This window comes from Fundulus heteroclitus, chromosome 23 (genome assembly GCF_011125445.2).
Source record: "Fundulus heteroclitus isolate FHET01 chromosome 23, MU-UCD_Fhet_4.1, whole genome shotgun sequence".
NCBI classification, from domain to species: Eukaryota; Metazoa; Chordata; class Actinopteri; order Cyprinodontiformes; family Fundulidae; genus Fundulus; species Fundulus heteroclitus.
Window position 1 is genome coordinate 32,015,444 of NC_046383.1, and position 17,337 is coordinate 32,032,780.

Consider the following 17,337-nt stretch of genomic DNA (forward strand, 5'->3'; position numbering starts at 1 on the left):
TATTGCATAGTACTCCAGTGCTGAATTTTAAAATCTAGTCGACCTAAGTTGGTTCAGACCACTGAGCTATATAATACACTGGAGTGCTAATCACCGTCTGTTAGAACGAGTAGCTTTGAAGCCTCCAGCCGCCATATTGGTACTCCCTATTTCCCCCCAGTAACTAGGGAATATGTGCGCCACTGCATCGAATAACGAGGATTTTCTCGTTAAGGGGGACATAAAACTTTTAAAATGTCAAATGCCATATACTTTTATGTTCTAAAACTATTAAGTACTGAGAAAGTCATGTGCTGAAATATTTTGCATTTTATTTATTTAAATATATATGTAACATTTATAAATATATAAATAACAATATACAAAAACATATATTTACATATATGTGTATATATATATATATATATATATATATATATATATATATATATATATATATATATATTTAATATGAATAACATGTAAAATATTTCAGCACCTAATTTCCTAGTAGTTGATAGTGTTAGTACATCCACTGACTGTAGAATTACCTGTGAAACGTTTTCACACAGGCAGAAAACTGCTTGTTGTTGCAACCACATCCTATGGTATTCTGTGAGAGTAGGGAGTAGCAAGATGGCTGCCAGTGACTTCAGTTTTTCGGCAAAATCAGCACTCCAGTGTATTATATAGCTCAGTTGTTCAGACACAATAAAACTTAATGGTCACTTTCCTCACTGTGAAGTCATAACCGATATTTATATTAGAATTATTTTTTACACACAATTTAACTAGATCGATGTTTTGCACGCAAATAGCCATATGTAAAACATAAGGAAAATAATGGAATTTTGAAATGGAAAATTGCCCGTTTTGTTGGATTTTTCAGTTTACAATAGCAGAGAACGGATGGTAAAATTGTTCATCTTTCATAAGATTATTCTGTCGCCCTCTGGCGGAGCCTTGCCGTAATTTCTGCCATGAAAGATTAACTGGCCAGCGCACTACGTTATTATGTAGGGTGCCATAATAAACGGTTAACACAGATATAAATGTACGTGTTTTTAATCCTTTCGAGAGCAGCAGGTTCTGTGAAGTGACGTTGAAGAACTAGTACATCTAAAACGACACGGTTCTCTGCTTGTAGAGCGCCTTTGAACGAGGAATTAGTCCGCAAGTGTTTAAGAAGATGAAATTAGACAAGTATGCTTTATTTATTTGTTCATTTTTCTTCCTTTCATTATTGAATCTGATACAAAGAGAAGCCGGATGCCCGTTGACGTCCTGTTTTTCCCCCAGTCTGGCTCCTGATTGGCCGCGCCGTCGTGACGTAGTAGCACGGGGGCCATCGCTGTCGGCAGAGTTCCCGTGAAGCTAGCCGGTTGACCTTGCTGCTCCCCGTTGACCGCGAACGACCCGCAGCGCGACGACTCAGCGTTTAGGTGGTAGATGCCCGCGTGTCCGATGGCAGTGGTCCACAGCTCCGGTGTCAGGTTGACCAAAGGTACGGTACGAAGCCAGCTAGCAGCATGCTAGCCGCACTTACTACCAGTTACTCAACCAGCGCTGAACGCGACGCAGTCTGCCGCCTACAGAGCTCTCACTCTGAGGATTATTTCAGCCTCACATGCTGGCTGTACTGGCAGACCTGTGGGACCCAAAGAAGTGCAGCTTATTCCCTCTGTCTCACTTCTTGCTACGCATGACTGCGGGTGGCCAGCTGGTCAGCCATCTGAGCTCCTGCCTGCATCTTTAATCGGTCAAACAGGTATTCTGGGCCCGGCAGAAATGTCCATTGCTGCTGCAGGCTAGGAGACCAAACAGAGCCTGTGTTTCTCAGGGTTTTTATTTTTTATTTTGTATTTCCCCTGTATGTCTGTTTGATCAGGATATGAGCTGTAAAACAGGACTTTCTGATATGTTTCTCCCTTGGCCCAATTAGCAGAATGTGTTAAAAGTTTTTTTTTATTTTTTATGACGAGACTCTTTGCCAGTTCCACCATCGATTTCCAGCTAGATCTAAATATTTATTGACTATTGTGATTGGCGTCTGTCCTTCCTTTATTTTATGTAGGGTCCATCAGTTTTTTTGTTTTTGTTGTTTGCCTACCTATCGGTCCATTTTTATCAATTTGTCTATCTAATCATCAGTTTCTCCATTGTACATCCACCCATTGTTATTTTCCATCCATCTCCGTCTACTTTGTGTTTTGTTTATTAGTTTATTTATTTTTTAGCAGGTTCCTTATTTAAATCCTGGCCCAGAAATGGCTGGAATAAATTTGCAGACGGCCTTTGTACTTATGCTTGTAAAGTTGTCTGAATGGCTTATGAAGGTTGGGTCTATGGAGTTCTGACATGAAAATTTTTATTTTTTATTTTTTACATAACCCTGGTAAAAGATGCTCTTAATTTTTTCACCAAAAGCCAGTTGGATGTCCAAAAATTCTCATTTATATGTCAGATTTTGAGGCTTACCCATTTGCACTAACAAGTCTGTGGGTTAGCAATAAAATGACCCCTTAAAAAAATAAAACATCTTCACGTTTTCCTCTCCAGAACATTTCCTGGTTGCCGTGCCGGTGGCGGTCCTTTCAGCGGCCGCAGGTTTTCTCCTCAGCCGTTACCTGAGCAGCCGGACCTGCAAGAAGGGTCATGTGAACGCGTCGTTCAGCAAAGACAGCCCCAAAGTGGTGCACAGCTTCGACATGGAGGACATCGGCACCAAGGCCGTGTACTGCCGCTGCTGGAAATCCAAAAAGGTTAGACGTTCCAGAGCGGCTTTTATAACAAAAAAAAAAAAAACAAGGCATCACATCATAGTAAATATATCATTTAAGATCTGCACCTGGAAGTCAGGGAATACAAATTTTTATTTCAAAGTTTTATTCAAGAAAAACAGAGAATTTTTGCCTAATAAAAATGGGAATAGCTGCTAATGTGCTTTCAATTCAATGTTAAAAATTTACCAATGCAGTTATTAGATATTTGTGGATGAGTTCTTATCTCCAGTTTTGTGAAGTGATTGTTTTTCTTTAAGGTTTTTAATCAACAGCATTCAAAGTGTGTTTTTCTTTTTTTGTTCTAGCCTTCCTGTTGCGATTGGTAATTAATTATTCATAAGAAGATCCTGGGCCTGTCTGTCACAGGGCTGTTGCTGTAAAACAAGATTTTACTTATTTAAAGTAAAGCAAAAAGTTCCGGAATTTATTTTTTAAACGCCTCGCCGACACTGGAACTAGCTAACTTCTTTCTCAGTAACAACTTCCTCACCTAAAAAGTGTTGACCTCAGTGTTGACCTAGCTGCATTCGCGGATCGGGCAAAAGATCGTATTTTTGAGTTTCTGTCTGGCTGAGCTAGCTTTGTTTGTATCGCTCAATAATGTTTCCCCCCCCCCCCGATGCCGTTTTTTTCTCCCCTGCAGTTCCCGTTCTGCGACGGCGCCCACACCAAGCACAACGAGGAGACCGGGGATAACGTGGGGCCGCTCATCATCAAAAAGAAAGACGTGTAGCGCCACGACGCAGACCAACCCGTCCCGCACCGACTGCGTTCCTGGGCGGGCCGGGGACTGCGGCGGTCGCTGCAGTCAGAGCTGGGGGGGGGGGTTGTTCTGGGACGGTCACCCGTGCGCCCCGTCCTGGCTGGCTCCCCCGCGGTGCGGAGCAGGCGGCTGACATATGAAATCCTTAATTCTTTGCTTCATTGGTCCAGTATTGATGTTGGTCTCGGCACAGGCCTTATCTTTGTGAGATGAACACAGCAACCCATACGAATGTCAGCTAAGATCTTCAGTTTGTTTTGCTGCCTAATCGAAGCGTTTGTCTTAAATGAAGAAACACTACCTGCCGTCTGTGACCCCCCCCCCCCCCCAGCTCTCTGATCAAACTGTTCATGCCTGAAGGTTCAACGTTTAGAGAATCTATTTGGCACCTTCATCAGAATGATTTCCTATTGACTGCAGTGTGCTTGAGTCAGTGTGCTGTATGTTGTTAATAAAACATGTTGAGTGATCTAATTCGTTGGTGTCAATTTTTTTTTTTTTTTTTTTTTTTTTTTTTGGGGGGGGGGTACTCCACAGCAGGATCAAGCAGACCCACGTCAGTCTTAAAAGCAGTTCAGCTCTGTTTGCAGCATGCCCAGAGTGTTTATGGATTAACAGGGGACAAGGATAATGAGTAAACAGCTCAGTGTGGCAAATGTAGTGGGGCCTGGTGGGTGGGTGGGTGTTTGCGTGCGTGGCCTTGGCCGAAGGGGCTGCTGTGCTGCAGTGTCCACCAAGCACCAGTGGCCATTTTAAAGACGGGCGGCTGTATTTGCGATGACCACTAGAAGACGCTGTGTTTACACGGATGGTCCAGGCCAGACGGTGTAGTAACCGTGGGCCCCTGCTCCCACAGTGACACGCACGCTCGCTCGCTCGCTCACACACGGACGCACACGCACGAGGTGTCTGGCTGCGTGCCAGATGCACGGAGGACTCTCAGAAGAGGTGGAGTGGACTCCGGCGCTCCTGCGTGGAGGAGTCGCCTCCTTTTATGAGGCGGTGCTGTTCAGCTGGGCTCTACAGGGGCCGTGAAGCAGCAGAGGCAGAACCAAAGCGGTGCTGTTGGGCCTGGACACAGCATCAATGACTTATGGCAGGTACAGAACTATTAGGGGGTTGGTCAATAAGCAATTATATATATATTTTTTTGTAATTTTTATTACTAATAAATTATTAAAGTTATAAGTTATTGAAAGTTTAGGCTATCTATTTGTCTCTCTCTCTATATAGATATCTATATATAGATATATAACTTTATAGTCCCACAATGTGGGAAATTCAGGTGTATCATCAGCAATTTAAAGAAAAAACTTCAAAACAGAAGGAAGACATACAGTATAGTTTTCAAAAAAATGGGTGACCCGAAAGTGTACAAAATGCACATGCATAATTGTGCATAAAAAAACAGCAACAGCCCTAGTGCAAATAAATAAATACAAAAATAGCAGGGATGTAAGCAAGTTTGCTGGGAGCAGTGACTGTTATAAAGTCCGTCTGCTGCTGGGAGGTAGGATCTGTGATCATTTTCCTTAGAACATAACAAAAAAAAAACAGCGTATCAATGAATCTGATGGAAGATACTGCTTTAAGTGCAATATGTGATTAGGCCTCTGTTATTGTGTATTAAATTCAGTGTGTAGCAACAAGTGGGGGAGGGGCATAGTTGCATTACTCTAGTAAAACACTGGTCGCTTCTACATTTTCTCTGGCACTAAAGTAAAACGATTTTAATCCACAGATGTACTGGATGATTTTAGTGAGTTTGGGACCGTAAATTGAAAAGAAACCTTACAATATCTTGATACCAGAATCAGAGCAGGGTTTTGTGGGTCCCTACGTGGAATTGTTCAACTACCATTGCTTTAACTTTTTTTTTTTTTTTTTAATGAACAAAAATATAAAGCATGATTTGACGGAACTGAATCCGTGTTATTTTGAACATGTTAATTCATTTTTTGTTTTTTATTTTAAAGAAAATCTCATTTAGCTTTTGGAGCTCAGAAATTAAATACTGACTAAACACAATTATGAACCAATTGTACCATTTTTAGATTGGTGATACTGATGTTTCATTTCAACATTTGCAAACTTGACTTAAATAAGAATTCCAGCACCCCCTTTATTGGTCTGTTTGGTTTCTCTGTTCACAACTGTTTCTGCTATCAAAAATAAACCGTAAACACATTACAGTAGCAATCATCAAACAGTGTAAACAGACAAAAATAAATTGTTATTTTGTATGTTTAATACTGCACAGTATTTTATCCATACATATACAAACCTAATGTTAGAAAGAAGACTGGCATTCCTGGACGCCTCCTACTGGTAGGAGGTTCCAACGTAGCCACTCAGTTTGCCTATGCCTTGGGCCGGCCCCGTTTACAGCTTTAAAAATTCAAACACAAGGCTTCTGTTTATAATACAGCACACATAGTATGAACTTTCACCCAGTGTAAAGGTTTAAGAAAGTGACAATGTTGTGTAAGTGATGTTGATATGCTATTAGATCATTTCTAAACTATGTAGCACTTTAGCAATTAGCTACACAGCAACAATGCACTGATGTGTTAATAACTGAAGTTAATTTCTTTCTTAGTTTCTCTCTTTCTTTCTTTCTTTCTTTCTTTCTTTCTTTCTTTCTTTCTTTCTTTCTTTCTCTGCGTTTATTTAAGCACAAGGTAAAGAATTAGGAATGAATAGAGGCTAACAGGATATGCATAGACCTTTAAGAATGTCATGGAGTCTGATTGTGTATTTCTAGGTTGACAAGTTTTTTATATATATATAATGACAAAGTCTTTGTATTCCATCCTATTAATAATAAATGACCATTTTCAATTTAAGAAATACCATTGAGCATGACGGACTGTTATTCATTAGAATTAGAGTCATGGAATATAAATATAGCTAAGAATGCTGGTTTAAGCTCTTGAGTATATAAACGCGTAATGGCAGCAGCCTGCCTCTGTGTGAAAAGTGAGGAGTTGAACTAATGGGTGCATTTGGGTGCAATCATCGCCGTCAGCCGGACCGCTGCTGAGGACATCACGGGGTCGCTCTGACCACGCGAGCCTCGTCGGTCGGCTGCAGAGTCCACTTCGCATTTTGAGCGACGCCCCCAAATTCCGTGCAGAGTGTTTGCAGACCCTCCGGGACGGAGAGGTGGAGGAGGAATCGGCAGCTCCGCCGTCCACATACGCTACGATCGGCTCGACATTAGTTCATGACTCCGTCGTATATTTGACAGGAGAGCCCGGGCCCGCGTTGGGAAGGTAAAGTGGCACGTTTTTCTGATCGCACTTCCTGTTGATTTGGCCGTTTTGTCGCCGGATTTTCCTCCCTTCCTGCGCGCAGCGCCGTGTCGCAGCGACCACTCGGACTGTGGTCAGCTCGCCGTGGCGTCGGTCCTCTTAGGTAACCTCGCTCGCGATAAAGTGATCGATTACATCTCCCGATCGAGCCTTCAAAGGGCACCAACTCACGCCCTGTAACAACGCACACGATCCGTGTGTGCTCGGCGGTGTTGTTTTTTTCCACAAACGTGGACCCGGAATATAGCCTGGTCTTTTTTTATCCACGGCACCCGCATCGTTGCGCACCTCGCTCCTCGCCGTCGATAGCAGACAAAAGACAGCCTGTTTTTTCTTTACGGTCCCTTATTTGGTGCTTCTCCGCTCCGTTTAAGCCCTGGCTGGCACACAAAACAGCAGTCGTCAAAATGTATTTGAAAAGCGCGCTCCACATTTGACCTGCGCATATGCGCATATCTTTGCATATTGTTGTCGCTCTGTTATTGATTGCATTGATATACCGTGAAATTCTTAAAGGGATACTGCCTCCTGTATGCGGAAATCCTTTGCAAGGCATGCACTGTCTCGCACACACGCAGACACGGATCTGTGCTTCTGCTTTTTTTAGCGGGGTTTTTTCCACACCTTTAGACATATATGTTATTTTAACTCTTGTTATATGTCTGATCGTTCCCTGACACTGTTGAGAAGCTCTGCTAAGAGGGGGGTGAAAAGGCAGACCCATGTCTTCCCTGTTTACTCTCTTTCTGTATCTGTCTCTCCAGCATTTCTATTCTTAACCTTCCTGTCTTCATCCCCTATTCATTTCCAGCTCTCCAGGACTCTGAAGCCGCTGCAGAGAATGGGAATAGGGACACAGGCCAAGGCTTGCCATTTTGGCTGAAGTAACAGCAGGACAGTTGTCAGCCCCGCGTCAGCTTCAGTCCCCTTCTCCCACGCACACAAACACACAAGGGCAAAGAGCCCCCCCCCCCTCCACCCCCCCTCCCCCTGTAACCAGCCGCTGCCATGTCCACCGCCGTAGACATCGCTGGCCCTTCCTCCCCAGATCAGGCCCACAGCAGTGCTAAAATCCCCAATGAGCCCCTGAGACCGAGCCTTAAGCGCTCCAGCCACCCCTACAGCCTCTCCCATTACATCTCTACCCCTTCCCCTGCTGTGGACGTCAAAGGCCTGATCCAGCCGTCCCCGGCTCAGGAGCAGCGCCCGGCCCAGCCCAGTCACAGCAAGCCCCGCCGGGCCCCCTCCTGGCCCGACATGTGGGAGTCGCCCAGCGGGCTCCACCTGGCCCATGCCGCAGAGCTGCTGATGCGCGCCGGGCTGCTGGCTCTCACCCCCGCCACCACCGAGCAGGCCAGCCTGGGCGCGCAGAGCAGCCAGCCGGCTAAAAAGGAGTCCGCCGAGGCCAAGGGAGGCAAAGGAGACGGCGAGGGCGGTGGGTCCGGGCCCGAGGAGGAGGAAGAGGACTCGTCTGGATGCAGTACCGACTTCCAACCCTTCCTCGGCGCCTGGTTCCCCTTCAGCCCGGCGCTGTTCCCCCTGGCGGGCTTTCAGATGGGCGGGGGTCACTGGCGGAGCACCGCCGTGGGAGCCGAAGGCATAGAGGGGCTGGTGGCAGAGGGCTACTCCCCTGGCTCGCTCGGCGGGGGCAGCGGAGGGCGAAGGAAGAGGAAGAGGTGCGGGGAGTGCGTGCCTTGCCGACGTCAGACGAACTGCGAACAGTGCAGCAGCTGTCGCAACCGCAAGAGGGGACACCAAATCTGTAAATACAGGAAGTGCGAGGAGCTGAAGAGGAAGCCGGGGGGTCCTGGGTTCGACAGCCGGGTGTCTGGGTTCGATCTGAGGGGGTCCGACTTTACTTTGGGCCTGGCACAGGAGAAAAACAACGGGGCCCTGGACGGATAGTAGTTCCTGTGTTGGCAGAGGCTGGTCGGATGATTGTTGGGAGCTGTAGTTTATGGGACACCACAATAACATGTTCGGACTGCGGTACAAAGCTCCATTTAAGAATGTCCACACCTGTTTCCATCCTTTCTTTTGACAATCAGTGAATATGGGAGAGGAAAAAAAAAAAAAGAAGAAGAAGAGGGATACCAATGTGCGTCAATATTTAGATGACAACAAAAATGCCTGTACATAAGACTGTAAATATCTGGAAAACATTATGTCCTTTTTTACATTGCTTTCCAGTTTGGATGTACCGTGCTTCAGCATAAAGACGGAGCCAAAATGGGGTTTTTTTTTCGTTGTTTCTATGGAGGAGTTTCTTGCTTCTGTTGTTCTGACGTCACTGCATCAGTAAGAAATGAATGAGTTCAGCCTTGGCTAAATTATTTCATGTGCTACTTGTACTGTATAGCTCTGTTTGCCCTTTTGAAATAAAAGAAGTTTGCCATGTGCTACTTGTCTATGAGGTCTGTGCTACTCCCGTATACCTGTGTCCATTTCTAATTGGCGTTTGGGAGCCAATGCTTGCGCTTAGCTCTTTGACACGCGTGCTACTGTGTGAGCGCAGTCTCCTCTCTAAGACCTTCTCTGGTATCATTGCTGACCTTTTTAAGAGACGCCGGCTTTTCGGGGACTAAAGCACATGCGGCAGATATTGGTTTTGGGATTCGTGTCGGTCCTAAAATGTAAAATTAAGATTAGGCTCTGGTTTAAGTATGTACAGGCATTGGTTAGGGTTGGCTAAAGTGTTAGGGTTTGGCACAAATGGAGTAACTAAAGTAAATGGAGTAAAATAGTTTCATAATGTGGACACTTGCGCAGTACAAGCGTATTCATGTAGGTTACCTTTTTTTTTTTTGGCGTCATCACCTGACTTTTCAAGACCTTCTTGCAGACCTAAGCCCAGCCCCAATGGGGTGGTACATCACTTCCTGTGTTTGTGGTTAGGGTTCAGGCTAAGAGCAGGGTTGTGTTAGTCAGGGTTAGAGGTACCGCTAGGGTTATAGACACAAGTGGGGCTACGGAAACGAATTGGAGTCAGCACGATGTTCTAATAGGAGCAGGCATACAAACTTGTGTGTGTTTGTGTGTGTGTGTGTCTGAGGTGGTGTGGATTATGAGTCACCTAATGGTGGGGCTGAGAGCCTTATCGCAACCCCACAGACGCGCGCGCACACAAACACACCTACACGACGCTTTGGCACGTCCGCACGCTCGGGGTAAACCTGACATGCACACAATCACAACATCCTATTTCTCCCCCGATGTTCTTCTGGTTTATTTTTTTTATTATTTTTTTATTTTTCTTCTCACAAGTATGCATCACATCCAGACGCACAGATTTTTAACAGCAAACCCACAGCCAGCTGGACCGAGGCTACAGGGAGGCTTTTTTTTCTCCCCCCCCCCCCTTCTCTCCTCGCTGCCGTAACGATGGCTGATGTGATAAGACCTTCTTCCTCGGCGCCACACTCCAGGGGACCGCAGGGAAGACGTAACCATGGCAACGGCCGGCCCGAGGTGTCACGCTATAATTGGGCCACGGCTGCACTTCCTGTGAGCCTTCAGTCAGGGGATCGCAGAGGGACCGCGCGTGCGTATCAGTGTGTGCGCGCGTGCATCTGTGTGTGTTCGTGTGTGTGTGTGTTTTGTCAGGCGCACAGAGAGAGAGAGAGAGGGAGAGAGAGAGAAAGCGCTGCACGCCAGCCAACGCAGGACACTGCCAACTCATGGAGAAAAAGCAGTGAGCTCCAACATCACGCTATTACAACGCTCCCACTGAATGAGAAACACAGTCTTTTAGTTTGAGCCCACAGTGTAGTGTTTCTTCATCTCCCAGACAAAAGGGGAATTTCAAATTCTTGGATCTGCAGCCCCCCCACCACACACACACACACACACACACACACACACACACACACCTCCCCTTCTCTCTTCAGTGCCTTTTCTAGTGATTTGGAGCTTAATCCCCCCCCCCCTCCCTCCACCCCCCCCCCCCCCCCCCAACCTACCACCACCCTCCCTGGTCTTGAAACACACACGCACACACACACTCACGCAGACACACACACCGGAAATCTGTGTCACCCGCTGCCCAGCAGGTCCAGTGACTCCCTGAACGCCTGCAGTCTGGCTCCACTGGCCTGCAAGATGGCAGGAGAGGAGGGGAGAGGAGGGGAGAGGAGGAGGGGGCAGGATAGAGCAGAGGAGGAAGGGGGAGGGTTTAGAGAGAGTTAGGGGGGGGGGGGGGGGATGAGGGGGTGGAAAGCGGATCTGGGATGTTGGGGGGGGGGGGGGGGGGGGTTGGTGGAAGTGGTGGGGGTAGGGAGTGGGGTATGGCGAAGGGCAGATAGAGCGGAGGGGTGTTAGGTTGGTTGGAGGGGAGGGGGGTGGGGGGGGGGGGTAAGAGAGTGGCTGAAACAGGGGGGAAAGATGAAAAGCAGGCCACAGGGGGAGAGAAAAGAGAAAGAGAGGGGACACGCAGGGAGGAGGACGGGGAGATGGACAGCAGGGGATGAAGATAACGGGGGCCAAACAAAGAGAGAGAGAGGGGAGAGATGAGTGCGAGATCCAGAGAGCGGAGCGGCGCAGGCCGGGGCGAAATGCAGGGAGACAGAGATGCAGGGTAATGATAGATGCAGCGTCCAGAGCTCCGGTGTGTGCCGTCACAAACCCCTGTGGAGCTTACATATGTTAGCAGCACTCTGGAGGAAAAACTCCTCTCACACTGCAGTGGAGCAACCTGCCAGCCCAAGGCAACCTGCACTGCTGCTGGGCGGACCCTCGCTCAGGAGCCAGTCCTTTGAAATGTTGGCCACAGCGTTTGCTCAGAGACACTGTGTCTCATTGTGAATGTTTTTTTTTTTCCCCTTCCTCCTCTGGCTGTGTTCTCACCGTTAGAAATCTGCAGCAGCCTCTTCCCGAGATCTCTCCTTATTCTAACTGCTGTCTATTTGTATTCCTAGTTTATACCCGGGCTACTCCCAAGCAGAGACACAATGGCTTCTCACATCCGTGAAAAGCTCTTGCTCATCTGCCCTCAGGTGATATTTTGGTGACACAGAGGTCAAAGGGGTCTCTTGACCTTTGACACCTAAATCTGTTAAAGGTGGATTCAGAATAAACGAAATTCTAAAACATTATCCTCGTCTGGTTTGGCTGCATGCTTCTCGAAGCAGAAAAAGGAGCATAAATCATAAAAAAATGGTTCACGTTTATTCTTGGGGATGATGCGTACGCAGAAGTCTGTTAATCTTTAGCCTGCTGCTCATTTTTTTTTAAAGGCACTATGGTTCCAGGAAGTTAAACCCCAGCGATAACGTTGGCTGGCTGCATATGGGTGTTTCATCATGGCTTGTTTGGAAGCCACCTCATGATGTTGAAGGGAACATTTCCCACGATTGCCTAGCAAGAACACACTTCCACTATCCACTTCAAGAAATCTTTACATTTAATAAAACTAAACAATGTAATTAGCATTCATGTTTTACTAGTTTAATCTGCAATAGGTACATTTTAACCAAGGACACAGAACTGCTGATCTAATTAACTGAGACATGTCATGCTATCAAAATGAGAATATTTGACATAATATTTGGGAGCAAAAATCAATGAAACTATAAAACAGTTAATACTAAATTAGTTAATTGACAACAAACACAGTCTACGGCCACATCAAAAGCTCTATGTCAGCATGCTAACTTTGTGGCCTTTAGCAGGTATCTGTCAAGTCATGCACGCTAGCACAGTGTTAGCATGCTAACAGTGGGTAATTAGGATGGTAGAAAAACTCAAGTTGAGATGTGAGAAAGGATACAGTTTCATTGGCCTGTCGCAAAACAAATGTTAGAGAATCTAAATAAGTGAAAATGATTGAAAGCTGTGTAATAAAGTTCTTTAGTCTTCTTGACACAAATAGAAAAATAAGCCAAAAAAGAAACTGTAAAAAAAAGGCTTTGTGCAAACTGAGTTATGTGAGAAAACACTTAGTCTATAGTCAGATTAGAAGCTCATTATCACAGTGCTAACATGCTGCATTTAGCAGGAATCTGTCAAGTCATGTTTGCTAGTAGTGTTAGCATGCTAATAGCTGCTAATTAGCTCAGCAGACATACTCAAGATGGGAATGCTACTAGTTTTCTAAGCCTGTAGCTCACTCAGAATAAGGGACTAATTGGATAGCTATATGAAAGCAATTCCAAGACATAGAATATATTTCTGAGTCCTGACCTAATCTATGAATTTATTTTCTTACAGATTTTCCGGCTGCTGGTGCAGCAATAAGCGCTACTCTGATTAATCTATTTTCAATGTGAGCTATTGCGAAGCAGAAGGAAGCCCTTTTTTTTTGTTGAGATTTCAGACCTATTTAAAATAATTAAGAAAAGTGTTCTATAATTTGATTAAACATTTACGTCGCTTTTCCCATACAGTAGGACTTAAAGGGAACCTCAAAAGTGTCATTCCTTTCAAATCACTTGAATGTAAATCCACAATAAACATAAATCTTCATTCTGTCTGTCTATTAAAGTAAGTCATTAAACTAACTTTAGAATACTGCTGCATTGAGACCTTGCTTGCATTCCTATTGACCTGCTTCAGTGACTGTACCAACTCAGCAGCTATAAGTACAGCGAGACAATTTTGTACCATTTCCTCAACTGAGGGTTTTTACCCAATTTTAAGTAACTAAAGATGTTAAACAACATTTGAATAGATTACTCTGCAATCTGGAACTACTCAGACACCTAATGGCTGATTTCTAGTGATTTAATCTCCCTTTGTTGGCATGCTTTTCAAAGCTGCTACCAGTTTCTGCCCTGCTGAGGCTCTGATTATTTAACCCTTATTCAGTTCCCACAACTGTCACAACCAAGTTACCTTCAAAGCCAATTTCTTCTGAGCTTGAGTGGTTATATTATATTTGAATGAGGTGAGTTCATTTAAAATACTGTTAATTAGATATATTAGCAATTTAGCTCTGGAAATCACGTAATTAGTTACTTAAATTACTTGTTGAATAAAAAGAATATGTTTGTCAGAATGAGGAAATCTCTTTTTTGTGCAATATTGCTATGTTTTCACCAGTGAATCTGTTAAGAAATCAAACTTTTTCTACCCCTGAAGTATTCTAGCGTAATACAAAGTATGCATAATCTTTAAACCTTTTGTTATTTCGCCACATTGCAACCGCAGACCTCAATGTTTTTATCTGGATTTTACATGATAGAAAATCTAAATAGTGTGGTGTACATTAGTATTAAGGCTTCTTTATTCTGATACCGCTAAATAAAATCCAGAATGTTGTTTAGAAAACAAGTCAATTGTGAATGGAGTCCACAGTGTACAATCAAAACTCAGTATATCCAGCCCTTTTGTGAAGGAACTCTAATGAACAAACAGCATCACAACCAACAAACACAGCAGTAGAAGGGTGAGAATAATTTTAAAAGCAGGGCTAGGTTAACAAACAAACATCTCATGGAGCATGGCTTAAATTATTATTAAAAAAAATGGCAAGCGAATGGTACAACCCAAGACTTTCCCAGACATGGCTGGGGAACTGAACTTACACGGCAGCCAATTCGAGTATAAATCAGAGAAGCAACCAGGAAGTCCATCGTAACTCTGGAAAAGCTGCAGAGATCCACAGCTCAGGCAGGAGAATCTATTTGCAGGACAACTATTAGTTGTGCATTCCACAAATCTGACCTTTATGGAAGAGAGCCAAGGATCACCACAAGCCATGTAGGGTACACAGTAAACATGGAAAACTCGCTCTGGTCAGATTAGACCAATATTGACTTTGTGGGAGAAAAAAATGAAACACTGTACATCTCATTGAATACATCCTTCCCATGGTGAAACATGGTGGTGGTGGTGGCAGCATCATGCTGTGGTCCTCAGCATGGACAGGGATGCTGGTAGGAGTGAATCAGAAGATCAATGGAGCTAAATATAAGGTAACCCTAGAAGAAAGGCTGTTAGAGGCCTGGTCAGAAGATGAGGTTCACCTTACAGCAGGTGCCCACCCCTGAACACAGAGCCAGAGCTGCTTTAGCAGCAAAATCAGCAAAATCTTCAAAAAGTTCAATCTAATTACAGCGAAAGGAGGTTGTACAACGTTTTTAGTCAGAGGGGCTGAATACAAATGCATGCCACACTTTTCAGATTTATGTTTTATTTTATTTTTTTTGTAAAAAAAAAAAAAAAAAGATCAAAAGCACGTGTAATTTTCGTTTTTCGCTATAAATAAGTGTAAATAAGTCTGTCTTTGTCTATTATACCAAATCCAAACATAACCTAACAACATTTGTGGTTGTAACGCAAGAGAAAGTGAAGCAGTTCAAGCCGTGGAAATACTTCTCAGACCACAGCGTTATGAAGTAAAGACCAGGGTGTCAAATGTTGGTGCTTCTTATTGGTTAGGGCAGTATAACAATGACCTAGTTTATAAAATTACCTTGTAATGACTAATGTGCTCTCAAACATTATTTGGAGTTTACCAAGACAGTCGACAGGATCCCGGTTTTACCTTTCTGGCCTGGTAGAAAGCCTCGGTAGCATCTGTGGACCCACACCAGCGGGCTGACTGCATTACAAGAAGTCAATGAAGGGCACTTTCTAAGAGAACAAAGATGAAGGGACTCCTACAATGCTTTGCTGGGAAACCCAACACTGTCCAACTATATATAGCGGGGCTTTTCACACTGTGTGCATGACTGCTTGTGTTAAGTCACATGATTCAAGATATATGGGTGGATAGACACGCTCACACACACACACACACACACACACACACACACACACACACGCAGAAAAGCTGATGGCGTGGAGGAGGTGAGGGAATGCGGTGAGGTTTATTGAGTTGAGTGTGACGTTTCTCTTCCCGTGACCAGACTCTCATTTGCGCTGTCTCCCCAAGCGTCTCGGCCTCTGTTCCAGCCTTAACCACATGCTAATCAGCTCTCCGCGCCGTCCGTTTGATCTCCAGCAAGCCGTTTTCTGATGTGTCCTCCTGAATAGATAATCACTGTGTAAATCATCAATAAACTCAGCTTCATTGGGTCTTATCTAGAAGATCCTACGCATAGGCCAGACTGGGTTAAAGGCAAGAATACGCCACACAACAAAAACAGTTGAAAAATGTTGTAATTTGTTCCTTTTACACATAGACAACAGATAAATAGTACGTATGCAGTACAAATACTTGTATACCGGGGAAAACACAAAATGTCAGCGGGAGCAGGGATGATTCGGGAATGAATCGGTGACTAAGTAACGTGAGCATATGACCCAAGAGTTAGGTAGTAACTACATCTCAAACAAACCATAAAAGAGAAACACTGTTGCTTCTGTTGTGTGTGGTTTTATGCTTTTCACAGCTTCTGATATCTGATGGACTCCAGGGGATTCTCCAAGGGCTTGCCCGCGCTCAAGACTGTGTCGGACCCTAAGCAGAATTTGCAAAATGTTATGACAAACTATCAGATCATGAGCCTTTTTCCTTCTATGATGACACGCATTGCATTTTCTTTGCTTAAAAAATGTTAAACAGATATTAAAATCTCAATACCATTTAGTACTTTAAATGGTACTTCTTTGGCACTAGTAGTCTTTATTTATCAGTAGCTGGACAGGAAGTAGGGTAGAGAGAGAAGGGGAAGACATGAATGACCCAGGGCTTCAAATCTAGATATCTTCAGATATTTATCCCAATCTACAAAATTTATTTGATGCATGAAATGAAGTGAATTTCATAGTTTTAGCCGTGCTGACACCCTTCTGTGCTGTCCAGGACCTGCTGCACCAAAGCACGGCCGTTTATCGTTGCATGCGAAGGCGAGCATCATCGTGCTAACACACCCAGATCAAAACATTCCCTACCGTGTCGATCGGCTCACTAAATGTCACCGGAAAGTGCAATCTTAAAGAACTAAATATTCCTTCGGGAACGTCAGAATCTACATTACAGCTGAACATTTCCCAGTTCAGGAAAATCCTGTTAAAAATGAGAGAAATAAATGTCCTTTGGAAGGTAGAAATTTTTTTTACCTTTTCTCTAAACAATGAAAAAATTAGCATGAAAGGAGAAACAAAGCAGACACACAAACATCCACTGTAACGATGTTAGAGTTGATCAAACAGGCTAACATATTAACATATTTTCTGGGGTAAATAAAGACGTGAACTACCCGACCTTATATAACCATAAAATAGATATCGTTTTACGTCTAATATTCGAATTGTTGGAGTAACAGATAGCGAGACTTAAGACTTAAACTTTCTTGCAGACTTCCCTTGTAGCTGACTGTGAGCTCACCCATGAAGCATCAAGTTATTATTTGCAACAGAGTATGACAAAATCAATCAACAAAAAGTGGTTTGCTGTCCTGAGACCGCTCAGTGGTTTTGTTCTAAGACACGGACAAGCTCTCGAGCAATGTATCAAGGCCTAAAGGGCTCCTGATGAGCAGGTCAGTGCTTGTCAGTGAATGAGGGAGCGTTCTCAGGTGAATGTGAAGATATGTAATTAAATTGTCTAGAATCC

General features: G+C 44.3%; 2 protein-coding genes across 2 annotated transcripts; both read left to right on the forward strand.

Annotated features, from left to right (window-relative positions):
* The first annotated feature begins 1,295 nt into the window (after window positions 1-1,295).
* Window positions 1,296-3,999, forward strand: zgc:110843 (CDGSH iron-sulfur domain-containing protein). The gene is made up of 3 exons (XM_012866833.3): window positions 1,296-1,483; window positions 2,539-2,741; window positions 3,406-3,999. The coding sequence occupies exons 1-3, from the start codon at window positions 1,429-1,431 to the stop codon at window positions 3,493-3,495; spliced, it is 348 nt and encodes a 115-aa protein (XP_012722287.1). The 5' UTR covers window positions 1,296-1,428; the 3' UTR covers window positions 3,496-3,999.
* A 2,561-nt stretch (window positions 4,000-6,560) lies between these two features.
* On the forward strand, window positions 6,561-9,238 carry cxxc5b (CXXC finger protein 5b). Its single transcript, XM_012866828.3, has 2 exons — window positions 6,561-6,800; window positions 7,651-9,238. Exon 2 carries the CDS (start codon window positions 7,848-7,850, stop codon window positions 8,742-8,744), a length of 897 nt encoding a protein of 298 aa, XP_012722282.2. The 5' UTR covers window positions 6,561-6,800; window positions 7,651-7,847; the 3' UTR covers window positions 8,745-9,238.
* The last annotated feature ends 8,099 nt before the right edge of the window (window positions 9,239-17,337 follow it).